General features: G+C 54.3%; 1 protein-coding gene across 5 annotated transcripts; it reads right to left on the bottom strand.

Moving 5' to 3' along the window:
- Positions 1-694: 694 nt before the first annotated feature.
- Positions 695-11839, bottom strand: HPCAL4 (hippocalcin like 4). Of its 5 annotated transcripts, none has more exons than XM_084874737.1 (5): positions 11678-11829; positions 8778-8868; positions 5937-6106; positions 5539-5754; positions 695-4719 (listed from the first exon to the last, which is right to left on the bottom strand). In XM_084874737.1, the coding sequence occupies exons 3-5, from the start codon at positions 6096-6098 to the stop codon at positions 4522-4524; spliced, it is 576 nt and encodes a 191-aa protein (XP_084730863.1). In that variant the 5' UTR covers positions 6099-6106; positions 8778-8868; positions 11678-11829; the 3' UTR covers positions 695-4521. The 5 variants fall into 5 exon arrangements, with proteins under 5 accessions (XP_084730863.1, XP_084730865.1, XP_084730862.1 ...); XM_084874739.1 differs by having other exon boundaries at positions 8778-8859; positions 11678-11824; XM_084874736.1 differs by having other exon boundaries at positions 8778-8865; positions 11678-11798.
- Between the last annotated feature and the right edge of the window lie 4358 nt (positions 11840-16197).

Below are 16197 nucleotides of genomic sequence, written 5' to 3'. Positions count from 1 at the left end.
GGAAGTCTGGAGAGAAACCAAGAAAAAGATGCAGCCTTAACTGATTTGGCTCAGTGGATAGAGCGTCGGCCTTCAGACACAAGGGTCCCAGGTTCGATTCCGGTCAAGGGCATGTAGCTTGGTTGCGGGCATATCCCCAGTGGGGGGTATGCAGGAGGCAGCTGGTTGATGGTTCTCTCTCATAGCTGTTTCTAACCCTCTATCCCTCTCCCTTCCTCTCTGTAAAAAATCAATAAAATATATTTTTTAAAAAGAAAAGAAAAAGATGCAAATATTGCCAAGGGGATAAGAACCTGTGGGGCCACTCTGGGAAGGGAGGGTATGTATGGGAGGGGGAGCAATGTTAAAATATGTACACAGATAATAATTTAATAAAAAATAAAATTAAATTAAATTAAAAAAAACACACACACACAAAAAACCTGTGAGACCTAGAGAAAAGAGAGAGGCCCATTCTTAGTTCTAGTTCACGAAGTCCCGGTCATTCTTGATTTTCCATCTTTAGGGTCCCTTGTAACCTGCTCACTCCTTTCTTTGAGCCATGAAGTGGGTCTCTGTTTCATGTTACCCGCACCCTCGCTGGAATAGGGACCTCAGCCTGAGCAGTTGCTGAGGTATTCCCATGGTGTGAGCTCCCCCTTCCCCCCACCCCAGCACCATCCCGGCTTAGAGAAGAGCAGGAAGGAGCCCTTGGCACAGTCACACCTTTTATTCACGGTCAGTGAGAATACACACGCACCACAGCACAGGGTTTGCACAGAGAGGACAGTCACTGTGGGCACAGCCAGGAGCAGCACATCCATAGGGGGCCGGGCCAGAGCGGTGAAGGAGTTGGGAGCACCCCTGTGCCACCACCCCCACCTCCTGCCCCAGGCCTCCACACTCCCAGAGCCTCTGCCAACAGGAAGGGCCAGACACCCTGGGAGGCCCGGTCCTGCCCCCACACTCTGGCACAGGGACAAGAAAACCCTGAAAATCTCACAGAGAAAAAGCCCATATTTTTCTGATACTTCTCAATTGCAGGATTTGAATTTTTTTTCAACACTGATGAATAAAATATGTAGAAAATAAATTCTTGCCCCCAAAGTGATCTCTAAAGTCAGCACGAAGCCTCACCCAGGGTGGGTCTTCAGGAAATGTTTGCTGCTTTAGTAAATTTCTGCATAAAAATGTACAGTGTCAGCTTACTACCTTGCCTAGAAACCCCAGGTATTCTCCCCTCCTCTCTCTCTCTCTCTCTCTCTCTCTCTCTCTCTCTCTCTCTCTCTCTCTCTCTCAATGCATTTCTACCTCTAGGGACTCTGCCATTGTCAGAAAAAGATAAAGTGCCTTTGCTTATGGGCTTCCTTTTCCTTAATTTTTGATTTAAGGTAGGTTATGTAATCCTGACTGGAGTGGCCATCTGAAGTAGCCCTTGGTGATGATTTTTATAGAGATAAGAAGGAGCTCGTCAGTTGGACCGAAGATTGAATGAGGACAGAATACAGTTAGAAGATAGATTTGGAATCGTGCAGTTCAGAGTTGCTGCAAGAAGATACAGAACTTCAAAGGAGAGTCTGGACATATCAATGCTGTAACTGTCTGTATATTTGTGAGTCTATGTGAGTCATACTTCAATCTCTGCTAACCCTGTGCTCCGGGACAAGTCCCGCTCGGCTGGGGCAGAGATGAGAGGACTGTCTGTCCTCTCACGCAGGGCCAGGGCTCCACCACGGGAGCTCCCAAGCAGCGTCCTTGGGACGTCAGGAGCATGTGGGAGCAAGGCCTGGCCTGTCTGTGGCTCCTCCCATTAGCAAGATGGTGCTCCCGGTCCCTGGCCTGGCATTATGTATTCTGCACTGCTGGGTCTTTGGCCTCACCAGCAAATATCAGCCAGGGATATGTGTCCAAAAGTGTGGCATGATCAAACTTGCCCTCACAGGTAGGACTTGCTGGGGAAAAACCAAAGCAAGGAAGGAAGTTGATGCTAGAGACAGTGCAAGATGCTTCCAGGGTTCCGAGTCAGAGCCCTCCTAGGACAGCATTGATTTGCTAGCAGAGCTGCCCAGAACAGAAAACAAGAAGCTCGAAAATGTGGGGACTTCAACCAAGCTCCTGTTTCTTTTTGGAAGACCACAGCGTCAGGATCCTCTTAGCAGGAAGCTTGTAAAAGGCCCGACTAACTTAGCTTGCCCCACAGTCAACCTCTGTACAACCCAGAGCCAGATAAATGCGTAGGGGAGAGACTCTGGAGGGAAGAACCTGCTTTGAGTCTTGGGTTCAAGTCTTGGCGCTGTGCCACCTCCTGACTCTGCGTGTTTGCTCAAGAGACTCCCCTTCTCAGCCTCGGTCTCCAAGTCCGGAGAAAGGAAATCGGAAATGAAATCCCCATTTCCCTAGGCTGTGAGCGTAGAGTAAGATGGGGCAGATGGCAAGCCTTGGAAAGCCATGAAGTTCCGTGTGATGGGGAGTTGAGTTGGATTCAACGTTTGGGGGATGGGAACCCCACTTTGTAAAAAGCCTTCCATTGGAAGTGTCAGCTGAGCCAGGCTATTGAGTATCTGGGGTGCTGACTGACAGCGCAAGATACATCGAATGGCCAGCTCCTGAGAGCAATGGAACATCCTTTGAGGCATTACTGGATAAAAGCCTACTGGTTACTGCCCGAGGATGTGAATCCCTAGCCTTGACAATAGGCAGGTCACAGGCAGGACAGAAAGAGGTGGCAACCCAGTGGCCTTGCTCCCTCCAAGAGCAGCCGGTAGGAAGGTCCCGCAGAGTTTTGGACCAAAGGTCCACATCCCCAGAGCTTCCTCCTGCAGAGAGAGAGGACCGGTGAACCCTCCGAAGTAAGAGACAAGCTTCCCTGATTCTCTGCAGGTACAATCTGCACCCCCAACTCAGCAGCCATTCCCTGTCCTCACCCTGGGCTGATAGCACCCGTGTACGAGACTGTTCTCACCAGCAGCTCAAGAGGAAATCAACTGTCACTGCACAGGAAAGCCAGTTTCTGATCACAAGTATAGGAGAAAATAAAGTGAAAGACCTAAAGAAGCGAGATGAATTCTCCAGCTGTCAAAGCATGCAGCGGTATAGCTCACGGATCCAAAACCGGAGAGCCGACATTGGAAAGCAAAGCCAGTGCCCTTGGGAGATGATGAGTTGCCTGCCTGATTTGGGATTTGGGGTTAGAACAAGCTTTTCCAGGGGAGCATGCCCAGCAAGCACATTTTTAAGCATTTGGTCCATAAATGCAGCCTGGCGCCTAAACAGAGGCCAGGGGGGCCTCCTCCGCTAGCTCCTGCCACCTCTGTAGCAGTGAAAGAACATGCCATCCTTGAAACCAGACCGAATCCAGAAAGGAACTACCAAGACGTGGGAAATACACAGTCTCACTCTCAGTGAACCTTGTTTTTCTGTTTCTGAGGCAGCACCTGACCAGAGTAAGTATACAACAGAATTGCTCACTGAATTGAATAAGATCGGTAAAACGGAAGCAGAAGAAGCTGTTGACGGCAACAGCTCAGGATTTAGCTTGATAAGAAAAAGTGTTTTCTGGTGAGTGTGGTGGTATTTCCCTCTTTTTTTTTTTTTTTTTTTTCCTCTCTCAGCTCTTTTTCCCCATGAAAATGAGCATTTCTGTATTCATTTGATTGTTTTATAAGAAATCAAGTAATATAAAGTATGCTTTAATACCCTACACTAATAAAATTACGTTAGCTCCTTTGAAGGGTACTAAAAATATAGGGAGGTATTGCATAAATTTCAACTTCCCTTAAAACTTCCACGTACATGTTCCCAGACTTCCAAACACTTCATTTGTCCTTCTGCGGCTCTGCACGGAACGGAGTGGAAAGGTTTAACAGTTCCTCTCTGACTAACCTGCCTCACCCACCCCATGCTCAGCTGTGTTCCACGTCTCTGACCACCGGAAGTCCGCCTGCCTGTGTGAGCTTCCGGAGGGCACAGGATGTGCCTTGTAGACTGCCATATCCTTAGCACTCGGAGGTGCCTGACATTGAACAGGTGTTCAGTAACTGTTAGCTGAAGAAAGGGCTGGATGAACGCTCCAAAGACAGGAGCCAAAAGGGCCGGGGAGAGGGGGAGGGAACAGGGCAGAGACCTCCTTTAAGGGATCTGGGTCTTTAATAATGAACTGACCCAATTTGGCCCTTTCACTGGGTGTAAGTGGAATCACATCTTATAAAATATAATCCCAGGAAGAACGGACTTTCAAAGCAGAACCCCAGCCTCCCTCCTTAACCCTGCCCGTAGGGGCAAAGGCTAACTCCCCTTTGCCCAGTGGATGTTGGTTCTGGGCCAAGACCACAGGCTACCTGAGGATCTCTCTTTTCCAGGGTGAAGTGGTCCCCCAAAGATCTTGACTGAGGGGAGCAAGGGCCTGGGCAGAGGGGTGGGTGGGCCAGAGAGTGAGGCTAGAGTACTCTCCCGCTAGGGAAGGGCCAGCCAGAGAGATCACGGGGTTGGGAGGTGGCCACGCTCCTCCTGGCCAGGGCCCTGCCCCTCACCAGCCTTGGCTCTCTACTTCTGCATGTCACACTGCAGCAGCAGCACAATGGAGGGGTCGCTCTTGGCTGCCTCCTTGAACTCCTCCAGCGTAATCTGGTCATCCTTGTCCTGGTCCATCTTCTTGAAGATCTTGTCCACACGCTGCTGGGGCGTGAGCCCGTCCTGGTTCATGCGCATCATGATCACGGTGCCCACCATCTTGTAGATAGCCTGGTGAGGAGCAGGGGGCGGGAGGACCGGGGGTGAGTGGAGGGGGGTTGGGAGTGGGCAGGGAGAACCCTGGGAAATGGTGAGGATGCTGGAAGGTGATGTGATGTAGGATGGTTAAGACTGGCTATTGAGTGAGCATCTCACACTAACATGTCTAAAACCCAACTCTTCCCTGTCAACCTGCTCCTCCGCAGGCATTCATTTCCTGTCTCAGGAAATAGCTAATTCATTCGTCTAGTAGTTGTTCAAAAACCTTGGCACTGTACTCGACTCTCCTCTCATTCCCACATCCAATCCTTCGGTGAATCTCGTCAGCCCTAATTTGGCAGTATTAATGAATCCCATGTCCAACCACTTCCACTGACTGCTCCTCCGTGGCTGTCACTCCCATCCGGTCCTGGCTGGGCTCCTGCAGAGGTCTCCTAGCTAGTCTCTCGCTTCCCATGGAAGCAGGAACTCTGGGCAGCGCTGGCACTGACAGGCATTCAGCACACATTTGTTGAAAGAACAACGAGCTAAGAGAACTTGGGCTCCGGAGTCAGACTCCCTGGATTTGAATCATGAACCACCACTTGCTCATCTGTAAAATGGGGTTTCTGACAGTACCTACCCTCTAGGGTTGTTGGGTAAAGGACTTAGCACAAGGCCTATCCAACAACACGCCCCCGACCCATGCCAGGGGGTCTGGGAAGCGGGGTGGGGGGAGAGGTGGGCGCAGAGAGGAGCTGGCTAGAGAGGGCGGTGCCAGAGACAGGCCTGGCACCTAAGACAGGGGGCGCCACCCTGCACACCCCCGCCACTCAGGTCGCCCCAGCGCACCTCGATGATCTCCAGCATCTCCAAGCGCGTGATGCGCCCGTCGCCGTCCAGGTCATACATCTCGAAGGCCCAGTTGAGTTTCTGCTCGAAGCTGCCGCGCGAAGTGACCGAGAGGGCGCAGATGAACTCCCGAAAGTCGATGGTGCCGTCGCCGTTCTTGTCGAAGGTGCGGAAAGCGTGCTGCGCAAACTTGGAGGCGTCGCCGTAGGGGAAGAACTGAGGGGGGAGCGCAGGGAGGGAATTGGGGCGCTGCGACTGCCTGGCCTCTATCCGTCTGTCCGCCCCGGGTCTCTGGCCCCGCCCCCAGTATCTGGCCCCGCCCCGGTGATGGCCCCGCCCCCTGATGTCTGGCCCCGCCCCGGTGTCTGGCCCCGCCCCCACACCCCGGGTCCGCCCACCTTGATGTAGAGCTGCTGGAACTCCTCGAGGTTGAGGATGCCGCTGGGGCAGTCCTTCAGGAAGCCTTTGTACCACTGCTTCAGCTCCTGCTCGCTGAACTCGGTGTTCTGGACCAGGTCCTCCAGCACCTCCGGGGCCAGCTTGCTGTTTGTCTTCCCCATGGCGGGGCCTGGGGGACAGGCGCAAGCGGCGGTGCTCCAAGTCCCCGTAAAACAGGGTTCCCCGTCTCTACAACAGCTCCCTCCCATAACAAACCCACATTTCCACTGCCAGATCCCTCCTTCCACAGCTGGTGGGTGTCCCTCCTCTCACCACCACCACCACCAAGCCCATCTTCCTACCCCTGGGCTCTACCCTTCACCACGTCCCTTCCCACAGGAGCTCCTACCGCCCCTCCCCGCCCCTCCCCAACCCTCCCCCAAAAAACTGGGTGCAGGTTTCCAGGATTTCTAGCCTTTCAGGTCTCCGCTCCCCTCTTTTCACTGACAGGTGCTGCATGCCACAACCTTCATCCTCTCTTCTCCTGTTTACACCTCTCATAGCTCCCACACCCATAGAATCTAGTCTCAGTCCTCTCCTTGCCATTCAGAGCTTTCACACTCAGCCCTACCTGCTTCTGCTGGCTCCTCTCCTACCAGGGACCGGAGGCCAGCTCCTCCTGTGTCCCCCTGGTACCACCTCCCAGCTTCCTCAAGGCCTTCCAGGCCGTCCCAGCAGCAAGCGTCTCTCCCTCTTTCTTCTGTACAAATAGAAGTCCTAGCTAGTAGCACTGAAGACCCTGATTAGATTCTGCTTTTCCTTCGTTCATTCCCTGGGCATTTATTGAGGCTGATTGTGTGCCAGGCCCTGTGCTAGTCATGGGGATGAAGCAGACACAAGCCAACTTTCCATTCATAATTAGGTCAAAGAGGTAGGTAGCAGCTGATTATAAATGGGCCTTCAATCCATGTCAAGAAGGTCAGCCTTTATCTGGAGGGGTTTTAAAGCAAGAGCTAGGAACATAGCATTCCTTCCACCACCCTTACAGAATGCCTGCAGTATGGCAAGTCCTGAACTGGGAACCCAGGGGGAAGGAATGTGTTTCAGAATTTTTCCTTTGGTTGCGGTGTGCCAGATGACCCGGGTCAGGGAAGGTATGGAGAGCAGAGAGGGGCCTGCCGCATAGCTCAGATGAGAGAGGATGACACCAGGGTAAGGAATGTGAGGGGATGGGGATGGGCTGAGAACGGTCCGGAGCGGGCACTGGCAGGACTTGGGAGCTGAATGGATGTGAGGGGGACGGAGGAGTGTAGGCAGATGCTCCGCTTTGGGCTTGAGTGGACGGAGATGGTGTTGCTGAGAAGCAAGTCTGGGGCAGAGGGAGAGTCATCCTCAGCTGGACCGTGAGCCCTCGGGGAGCCTGGGCCAGGAGGAGTGTTTGCAGAGCAGAGAGCAACCCTCTCCGGAAGCGTGGTCACAGCGATGCCCACGGGGCCCTGGCGGACACTCCTGTCGGAACTCCATGGGAGGAATGTCCCTCCGGAGCTTGAGTTCCCCAGGGCATGGCCTGGGAGGTGACGGGCCTGCGTGGAGTCTGGAAGGGCACCAGGATCCAATGGCGGGTAGCCTGCCATGAAGATACTCTAGAAAAGGAAGCCCTCCGGCCAGAGAGAGGAATGCCCCTTTCACAGCCCACCCCAGGCCAGTGTGGCTTCTAAGCTTTCCTGCTGAGAGCACCACCAACAACAGAGGTTGGTCTGTTCCATGTCCCCTCCTTGGCTGCCTGACCTCCGGTTAGTTACAAGATATCTCTGGGCCTCAGATTCCTCCCAGGGGCAGTGAGGAAGATCAAGGAGCAGTTGGGGTGGCTACATCTTCCCCTACCTACCACCCTCAGAGGCTGAGACATCCTGTATTCCCTCAGGAGAAGCCATGGAGGGGATGCAGGCCACCTGCAGAAACCTGGAATTGTGAGGTTCAAAACGGTTGCACTGGGGCAAGAGTCAAGGACACTTCTGGGGCACCATGGGCGGAAGGAGGCAGGCTCCTAACCCAGCTGCCCCCGCCTCAAGTCCAAAGTACATTGAAGACTCAGGGTAGAGTCAAGGAAGCTAAAGAACCGATAGGTGGACGTGTCTGATGGGGGAGGCAGAGCCTCTTCCGCTGTCTCCTGTGGAATGTGTCTGAGTGTCTGCATCAGGTGCAGGGTGTGGGTGGGAGCATGTCAAGGTATGAGATTGCCAAGTCTGTCAGAGAGCACTGTCTGTGTGTGTGTGTCACAGTGTCTGTGTGCCTCTCACTGTCTGCCCCCTTTTCTCCTCCCTCTCACAACACTGTGTTTCCTGGGCCATGCCTGTTCTTGGCCCCCATTTGGTCCCAGGCCCACCAAGGACTATGTCTTCAGCTCCTTTCTCCTTATCCCCTCTATTGCGTTTAGATTGGTAGGACCAAACTGGCAGTGCCCTTTAAGATGGATCCCCTTATGTTAGTGAAAACCCAGAGAGAGGAGAAAACGAGCTTGAGTGACACAGCAGGTCAGGAGAAGAGCTCAGATGAGCACCAAAGCTGAACCCATGCTACTGCCTGAACCACTCCCTCCAAATCATGGCTACTCTTCTCCAAGAGAAGCCTTCTCCACTCCTACCTGCCTTTTTGGTTAAACCATAGCTCTGACTTCCCTCTTAGCCTCAGTGGGACCATCTTACTGAGCTCCAGGTCACAGTATCTGATACCCTTTGGAGTGGCCCACCAGCACCTCCAACCCAGTACATCTACAGCCAGACTCATCTTCAACCTGTGCTGTCCTCTCTCCATCACTCCTTCCTTCCCTTGTCCCAGGGGGGGAACGCCATCTCAGTTACCTTTAGTTTTCCCTCTCCTTCTGCCCTAGGTGCAACTTGCCACTAAGTCTTATTGTTGCTGCTTCTTCTTCTTCTTCTTCTTCTTCTTCTTCTTTAAATGTTTTTATTGATTTCAGACAGGAAGGGAGAGGGAGAAAGAGATAGAAATATCAATGATGAGAGAGAATCACTGATTGGCTGCCTCCTACACAGCCCCCACTGGGGATTGAGACTGCAACCTGGGCATGTGCCCTGACTGGGAATTGAACCAGAGCCTCCTGGTTCATAGGTTGACACTCAACCACTGAGCCACACTGGTTGGGCTATTGTTCCTTCTTTGCTCCTGGAAACTTCATTATGTCCTTTCTCTCCCCTCAGTCATGGCCAGGGGCACAGCCAAGGGGGCTGAGAGCCAGCTGGGGCTCTGCTTGGCAAGCCACACCCATGGGCTCAACTGCCCCAGAAGTGCCTTTCTTCTGATTCCTCTCCTCCGAGGGAATGTCTTCTCTGGTTTCGCCCAGAACTGCAATATAGGCTGGGGGTCATGCCCACGTGTCTTCTAGAATCTGGTGCCAAGGTGCCCACCTGTCTAGCCTCACCTCCAATTCCTTTCCTCACAACTATATACCCCTTTCAAACCAAGCTTCTTACAGCCTTAGAACCTACGTCACCTATGGCTTAGCTGTTTTCTTCCCCGCTAATATCTTTCTCTCCTGGACTCACGCAGCTCTAATCCGTCTGTAGGCCTGGCTCCAGCCCACTTCCTTATGCTCAGCCTCCCCGCACGGGGACGGTGGACAATCAGCAGCATGAGGGCAGCATGAGGCCATGAGGGGACCCTGTGAGGCGGGGGAGTTGAGCCCCACAAGTATGAGCTCTCTGCCCGTCACCTGATGGAGCCTGACGTAGGCGAGGCCTTTGCATTAAACCCTTGCCTGAGCCGGAAAAACGTTCTCCGGGTCTTTTTGCTCCGTGGCCAAGAGCGTACCCCCTCCCAGTCCACGTTGGAGAAGCTCAGAGAGTGAGAGAAGTGCTTTTCCTTTGGTTCCTGAGTTGGCCCTCTGGTAGCTGCCCCACTCGGAATTCTCCCCCTGTCCCTCTGGGACTGCACCTAAGCACCCGGCGGAGACCTGGGCGTGGTGCCTGGAACCCAGCGATGTTCCCGAATGCTCCTTGGGGGATTACATGAGACGGGCACAACCCACCTCTTCCTCTGAAGAACGGCCTCGGGCTCTTTTATCTGTGTTCTGCCATCACACCCACTTCAGAGGCGATGGAAGCCAGGCCTGCCCATAGGAAGGGTTCGCCCAGGGTAAAGTAGGGCCCGTCAGCAGCGAGGCAAAGGCCAGAATGCACTGGGGCTGGTTCTGTGGGTGCTGCGTGCACAGGCTCCTCTGCTCACCTCTTGCGGGCTGCCCTCCAGCTGCGGAGGAGCTGGCACAGGGCCCCGCACAAAGCTGCTGCTCCCTGTGCCCAGAGGCCTCTTCCAGAGGGCAGAGCTCAGGGCTGTGGGCTTCGGGTGGGAAGATGGCAGTAGGGTGGGAGGGACTGAGGGATGCAATAATCCCACACCCTCACCCAGCTTCAGAGAAACTGGTGCTGAGACGGTTGCCATGGTGACAACTGCTCCCTGGTCAGGAGATTTTTCTCTCTTCCCTCTCCTTCATTTGCTCTTCTCCAAGCAGCAGCCATAGAAGCAGCAGCTTCTCTCTCTCCTTGTTAATGAGAGGCAGGGGATGATAAACAAAGGATGACCACCTCTACCTTGGAGCTGTCCATGCATGTAGGCTGCTGGTCTAGGAGGGCCTCCTAACAGCAGAAAGGGGCCCAGGCCTGGTGAGGGGGTCGCCCTGACCTAGGCCTTGGTAAGAAGCAATGTCCCTCCTTCACTGAGAACTCACCCCTCCCGCTCAGGCCTCCTCTCTAAAACACCTCCATGGTTCAGGGAGAGAGAGAGGGTCCTGTTTGCTCCTAATCAGCCATGGAACCAGAGTGTGTCACTGTTGGGTGGCCATTCAAGATCATCTCATTCAGTCCGCCCTCGGTCCTGACGCCTTCCCACTTCACCAGGGTCAGCGAGGGAAGTGACTTGGCCAAAGTCAGACAGCCCTGAGTCAGACAAGATCTGAACCAGCTCTCCTGCCCTCCAGGTTCAGGCCACCTTAGGAAAAGGAGCGACAGGGTCCTCACGGAGCTTTGGCACAGTCCCCGCAGAGCAGCAGGAAGACAGGACTCAGGGGGAGGCCAGGGAGGGTACAAACTGGACAGATAGATATTTGAGAGGAAGACCGAGAGGACTTGGTGCTTCGGCTGTAAGGGGTGAGGGGAATGGAGGAGGCTGGGACCTCGGTTGCAGTGACTGACAGGTAGGTAGGGGTGGTCTGCTGGGGATTGGAGTTCCTGGTTCAGCCTCCAACCAGGAGGAGAAGAGCAAACATGGGGCCTCCGCCTCGCCCTGAGGCCTTGGTGAGGAGGCACTGTTGAAAGTGCTGTGAAGAGAAAGGGGGCGGGAGGCTGGGTGTTTTGGGGAGGAGGGCTGAGCTGCTGGTGGGGCTGGGTGCTACTGATGGAGGTTATCCATGGAGGTGGGCGGTTGTCAGGGGACTGGGTGGACTACCTGTCTCCAAAGGAGGGAGGTTGGTGCCAACAACACTGCACCCCCAGGTGTGCGTGTGAGTGTTGGGGGCCAGAGCAGTGGTTGTTTTTACCTGAACTGGGGATGAGGAAGCAGCTCTGCCTCCTTTCCTGGGACCCATGGGGCCTGGACTTGGGGAGAGGGGTCCCCCCCTCCCTCCAGACGCTGCCGCCTATGGCAGAACCTGCGGCCAGGGAAATGAATCAGAGAGGGCAGGAAACGGGATTGGGAGCGGAGAATGGAGGGGGAGGGGACCAGGGCCTCCGCCCAGCCCCGCCCGCGTTACCTGAGGCCGCTCGCCGGGTCGCCGGGTGGCTCGGAGCCTCAGCTGGACTCGGGGATCGAGACTGGCTCGCGGGTGGGCGGCCAGGCTCCCCGGGATCCGCGCCGAAGCCGCCTCCCAGCTCTGGAATCACTGGTGCCTCCCGGAGGCGGCCCGATTTGCATAAGCCCCGCCTCCCGGTGCAGAGCGGGCGTGATTGGCTGCGCAGTGGCGGAGTGGCAGGCGCGGCTTCAGGTGGGGACCGGGCGGCCGGCGAGGCCCCGCGGCTGGAGCTGCCCGTCCGCCCGCGCTGACCTTCCCGGGCGCCGCGAGGAGGGGGAGGGCTGTGCCCCATCCTCACCGCGCCCGAGGCTCAGACCCCGGGCCACAATCTGGGGTGAAAGGTGCGGATGATCGAAGCGGATTCGCAAAAAAAAAAACACAAAAAACAAAAAAACCAACCGCACGGTTGCTATGGAAACGGGAGAGCACAGCGGAGTTCCTAAACCTTCCCTTCCTGGGGCCCCAGCGGGGGTGGGTGAAGAGGGGGTGAGTTACAGTATGTGACCCCTCCGTGGCCCACCCGGACCTGGAGGAGGGCGCCCCGGGCGGATGGGGAAGGGGAGAGGCAGATGGCGGTCAGCAGCTCACCATCACCCCTGCAGCACGCATCCCCTCCCGCGGTGGGGCTGGACGGAGCGCGGTGGGCGCGGAGAACACAGTCCAAATGGCCAAGCACCCCTGGCTCCACGTGGGCTCCCTAATCCCAAACCCTGCCCTGACAGCCTTCCTCATTCTCACGCACCCCTCCTGCACCAAAGACCTCCCGGGAGTCTTCCCCCAAAGGATCCCTCTTCCCAGCCCAAAGACCCCCCTGCACCCCCACCCTCCCGTCCTGTCTTCCCGTCCCTGGGTCGGAGCCGGTCCCCAGCCGCCGCCAGGCTCCAGCCTCGGATGTTGACACAAGCCCAGGGCGGTTTACACTGAGCGGGTCTGGAAGGTTTCAAGGCTCCAGGAACACCGCTTCCCAGCACTTGGGGGTCCCCCCTAAGCCTGGCCGGGCCGCCCAACTGCACTGGCGGCTGAGAACTCCCCATCCAAGGCTGTGGGAAAGAACCCCTTTTTCCTAAATTGGGGCGGATGGGGAGCAGAGAGCCTCCAGCTGGGCCACGTGCGGGGAAGGGATTTCTAGGCATCAGTCACAGTGGGGCGAGGCGTCTGGGGTGGGTCCAATGGGAGCGGCTATAGAGCTGCAGGTGGGGCGGGCGGGGACGTTAGGGGGGTGGAAGAGCTGCAGGCTGAGGGTGGAGGGAAAGCTTCTCTGGCTGGTCCCGGAAACTCCCAGTCCAGGCTCACTTGGGGGCAACCAGTGGTGATCTCTCTCTCTCTCTCTCTCTCTCTCTCTCTCTCTCTCTCTCTCTCTCTCTCTCTCTCTCCCTCTCCCTCTCCCTCTCCCTCTCTCTCTCTCCATTCCTCCTTGATCACGTTTTGCTGGCTGCAGGCTGTCTTTTCTCTGAATCCTTGGCATCAACAGAGCCCTAGCTGGGGCTCCGGTTAGCAGCCACATTCCTGTTTGGTGGGGGACTCACAGGGACCGGTGAGCACCTCCCTGCTCTGGGCTCTGGGGACCCTAGGGGTGGCCAGAACTCGCCCCTGCTCACAGACAGCCCTACCCCAAGGCCTAGGGAAGTGGGAGAGGCAGAGGGGATGCTGAAAGTGGCATCTGAAACTCCTTGGGTCCCATCTTTGCCAATGACCCGCTACACAGACCATGGGCGCGATGCTTCTCTCTGTCTCTCTGGGCCTCCCAGTCTGTAAAAGGTGGACTCGGGCCCCGGAGTCCCCGAGGAGCAGGGAGAGAGTTCCAACTAGCAAGGCGGATTAGGACTGTCGCCCTAAACAGAATTATGTGGACGTGGATCTGAGTGTTCCGCTACACTTGTGAGCTCCTTAACAATAACTAACATAACCGAGAGTGTCCTTCGTGTCAGGAGTTATCCTAACACTTCATACAGATTACTTAGTTTTTTCCTCCTAAGGACTCTGTGAAGCAGGCACTATTATTACTGCCCTTAGACAGATGAGAAAATTGAGGCTCAGAGGAGTTAAGCAAATAGCCCAAGTTCACATAGCTAGTAAAGCTCATAGCTGGGATTTTTTTTTTAATATTTGTTTTAATTGCCCTAACCGGTTTGGCTCGGTGGATAGAGCATCGGCCTGTGGACTGAAGGGTCCCAGGTTCGATTCCGGTCAAGGGCATGTACCTTGGTTGCAGGCACATCCCCAGTAGGGGGTGTGCCGGAGGCAGCTCTTCGATGTTTCTCTCTCATTGAGGTTTCTAGATCTCTATTCCTCTCTGTAAAAATAAAAAATAAATAAATAAATAAATAAAAATATATATTATACATATATATTTTATATATACTATATATTTTTATTTTTTATTTTTAAAATATATTTTATTGATTTTTTACAGAGAGGAAGGGAAAGGGATAGAGAGCTAGAAACATTGATTTGAGAGAAACACCGACCAGCTGCCTCTTGCACACCCCCTACTGGAGATATGCCTGCAACCTCCAGTCGATGTACATGCCCTTGACTGGAATCGAACCTGGGACCCTTCAGTCCGCAGACCGACGCTCTATCCCTGAGCCAAACCGGTTTTGGCTACTATATATATTATATATTACATAAATTGATTTCAAAGAAGAAGGGAGGAGAGAGCGAAAGATCAATGATGAGAGAGAATCACTGATTGGCTGCGTCCTGCACATCCCCTACTGGGGACCTAGCCAACAATCTGGGTATGTGTCCTTGACCAGAATGGAACTCAGGATCCTTCCGTCTACAGGCTGACACCCTCTCCATGGAGCCAAACCAGCTAGGGCAGAGCTGGGACTGGAGCCCAAGTAGTCTGGCTCCAGAGCTTACAATCCTAGCCAGTACATATACTGCCTTCAAGTCCTTATGGAAAGGGACCTTGTCTTGGAATACTCACTGATTCTCCAAGGCATTCGAAAGGCACAGTCCAGGCTCCTGGGAGCAGCTGCTCTGTCTCAGCCAATGAGGCATGGGATCCCAGCAGTGCAGTGGGGCTGGTAGCAGGGAACACAGGGAGACGCGCTTCTGACCTGGGTGCCAGTGTGTGGCTTCTCCTGTCATCCACACCCTGGCCTTGGAATCTCGCGTGGGACCCGGGACTCCCAGGTAAGCAGGGACAGCTGGTGATGCAGGATATATTGGTCCTACTCTTACTACTATTTTTAAAATATATATTTTATTTATTTATTTATTTTTATTTATTTATTTTTTTTTTAGAGAGAGAGAGAGGAAGAGAGAGTAGAGAGTTAGAAACATCGATGAGAGAGAATCATTGATAAGCTGCCTCTTGCACACCCCCTACTGGGAATGTGCCTGCAACCAAGGCACATGCCCTTGACCGGAATCGAACTGGGGACCTTTCAGTCCACAGGCCGATGCTCTATCCACTGAGCAAAACCAGTTTCAGCCTGCTCTGACTCTTAAACCGGGCAGGACCACCCATGGCCTGTGACTGTTTCTGAGCTGCCAGTTACAACGCATCTTCACCTGCTTATAATACCTGAGACCCTGCTCCTGCCTCTGCTCTTTAGGTTTGATGTTTACTGCAATAACGGCTGACACTGACTGAGCTGCTTCACTATGTACCAGATTCTCTGCCAAGTCCTTTTTCTGCATCAGCTCAGTCCCAGAGATGACCACTGCCAGGGGTGAAATTAAAAATATCTAACAGCCTTCTCCAGGCATGGCATTCCCTAATGCACATGTGTCAAACACAAGGCCCGCGGGCCAAATCCAGCCCACCAGGCCTTGCAATGTGGCCCGCACCGCGCTGTCATCACTGCACTCCGCTGTCAGTTTATGACATTGTCAGTTTATGACTGTTCAGTAAACCATTCGGCCCGCGATTTAGGCTGGATTTTAGATTTTGGCCCCTTCTCTGATTGAGTTCGACACCCCTACCCTAATGCCTGGCCTTCGGGCTAGGTAAAGGACTTAGCATGCCTCTGTTTTGCCAAGAGGTACATTTTGGTTATTGGATCAAGGGAAGCAGATAGGAGAAAAGCTAGGGAGATAGAGGGCCCATGGGCTACTAATAGCTGTTCACTAGTCGATTGGGAAGTATTTTGATGTTTTAGCAACCAGTTCAGCCGTCCCCGTGCCTGGGGCCCGATTTGCAGCCCTGGTGTCATTACGTCATTTCCCGGCAGAGGATGGAGGCTCAGAGAGGTTAGAGAGCTTCTGCATAGCAACAGAGTTGGGATGCCAACCCGGGTCTGACTCTAAACCACTGACTGACCTATGATGCTGAGCAGCGGCAGTGTCCTAGGACAGAGCTTGGGTTTCCACTTTCCTGTAGCTAATGGCTGAGCCGGAGGAAAGAGGTTTACGTTCTGGAGCTCGCTGCGGCCTAGTTGTTCTCAGACTTGGAGCTCTGGCAACATCTGCCTCACACTGTGGAAGGAGCCGGCCCTGCAGAGTGAGGGCAGAGTAGGCTGCAGGAA

The sequence above is a fragment of the Pipistrellus hanaki genome (genome assembly GCF_964339955.1).
Source record: "Pipistrellus hanaki genome assembly, chromosome: 2".
Classification (NCBI taxonomy): domain Eukaryota; kingdom Metazoa; phylum Chordata; class Mammalia; order Chiroptera; family Vespertilionidae; genus Pipistrellus; species Pipistrellus hanaki.
Note: the sequence above shows the minus strand (reverse complement) of the source record. Positions and strands in the feature narration are given on the sequence as shown.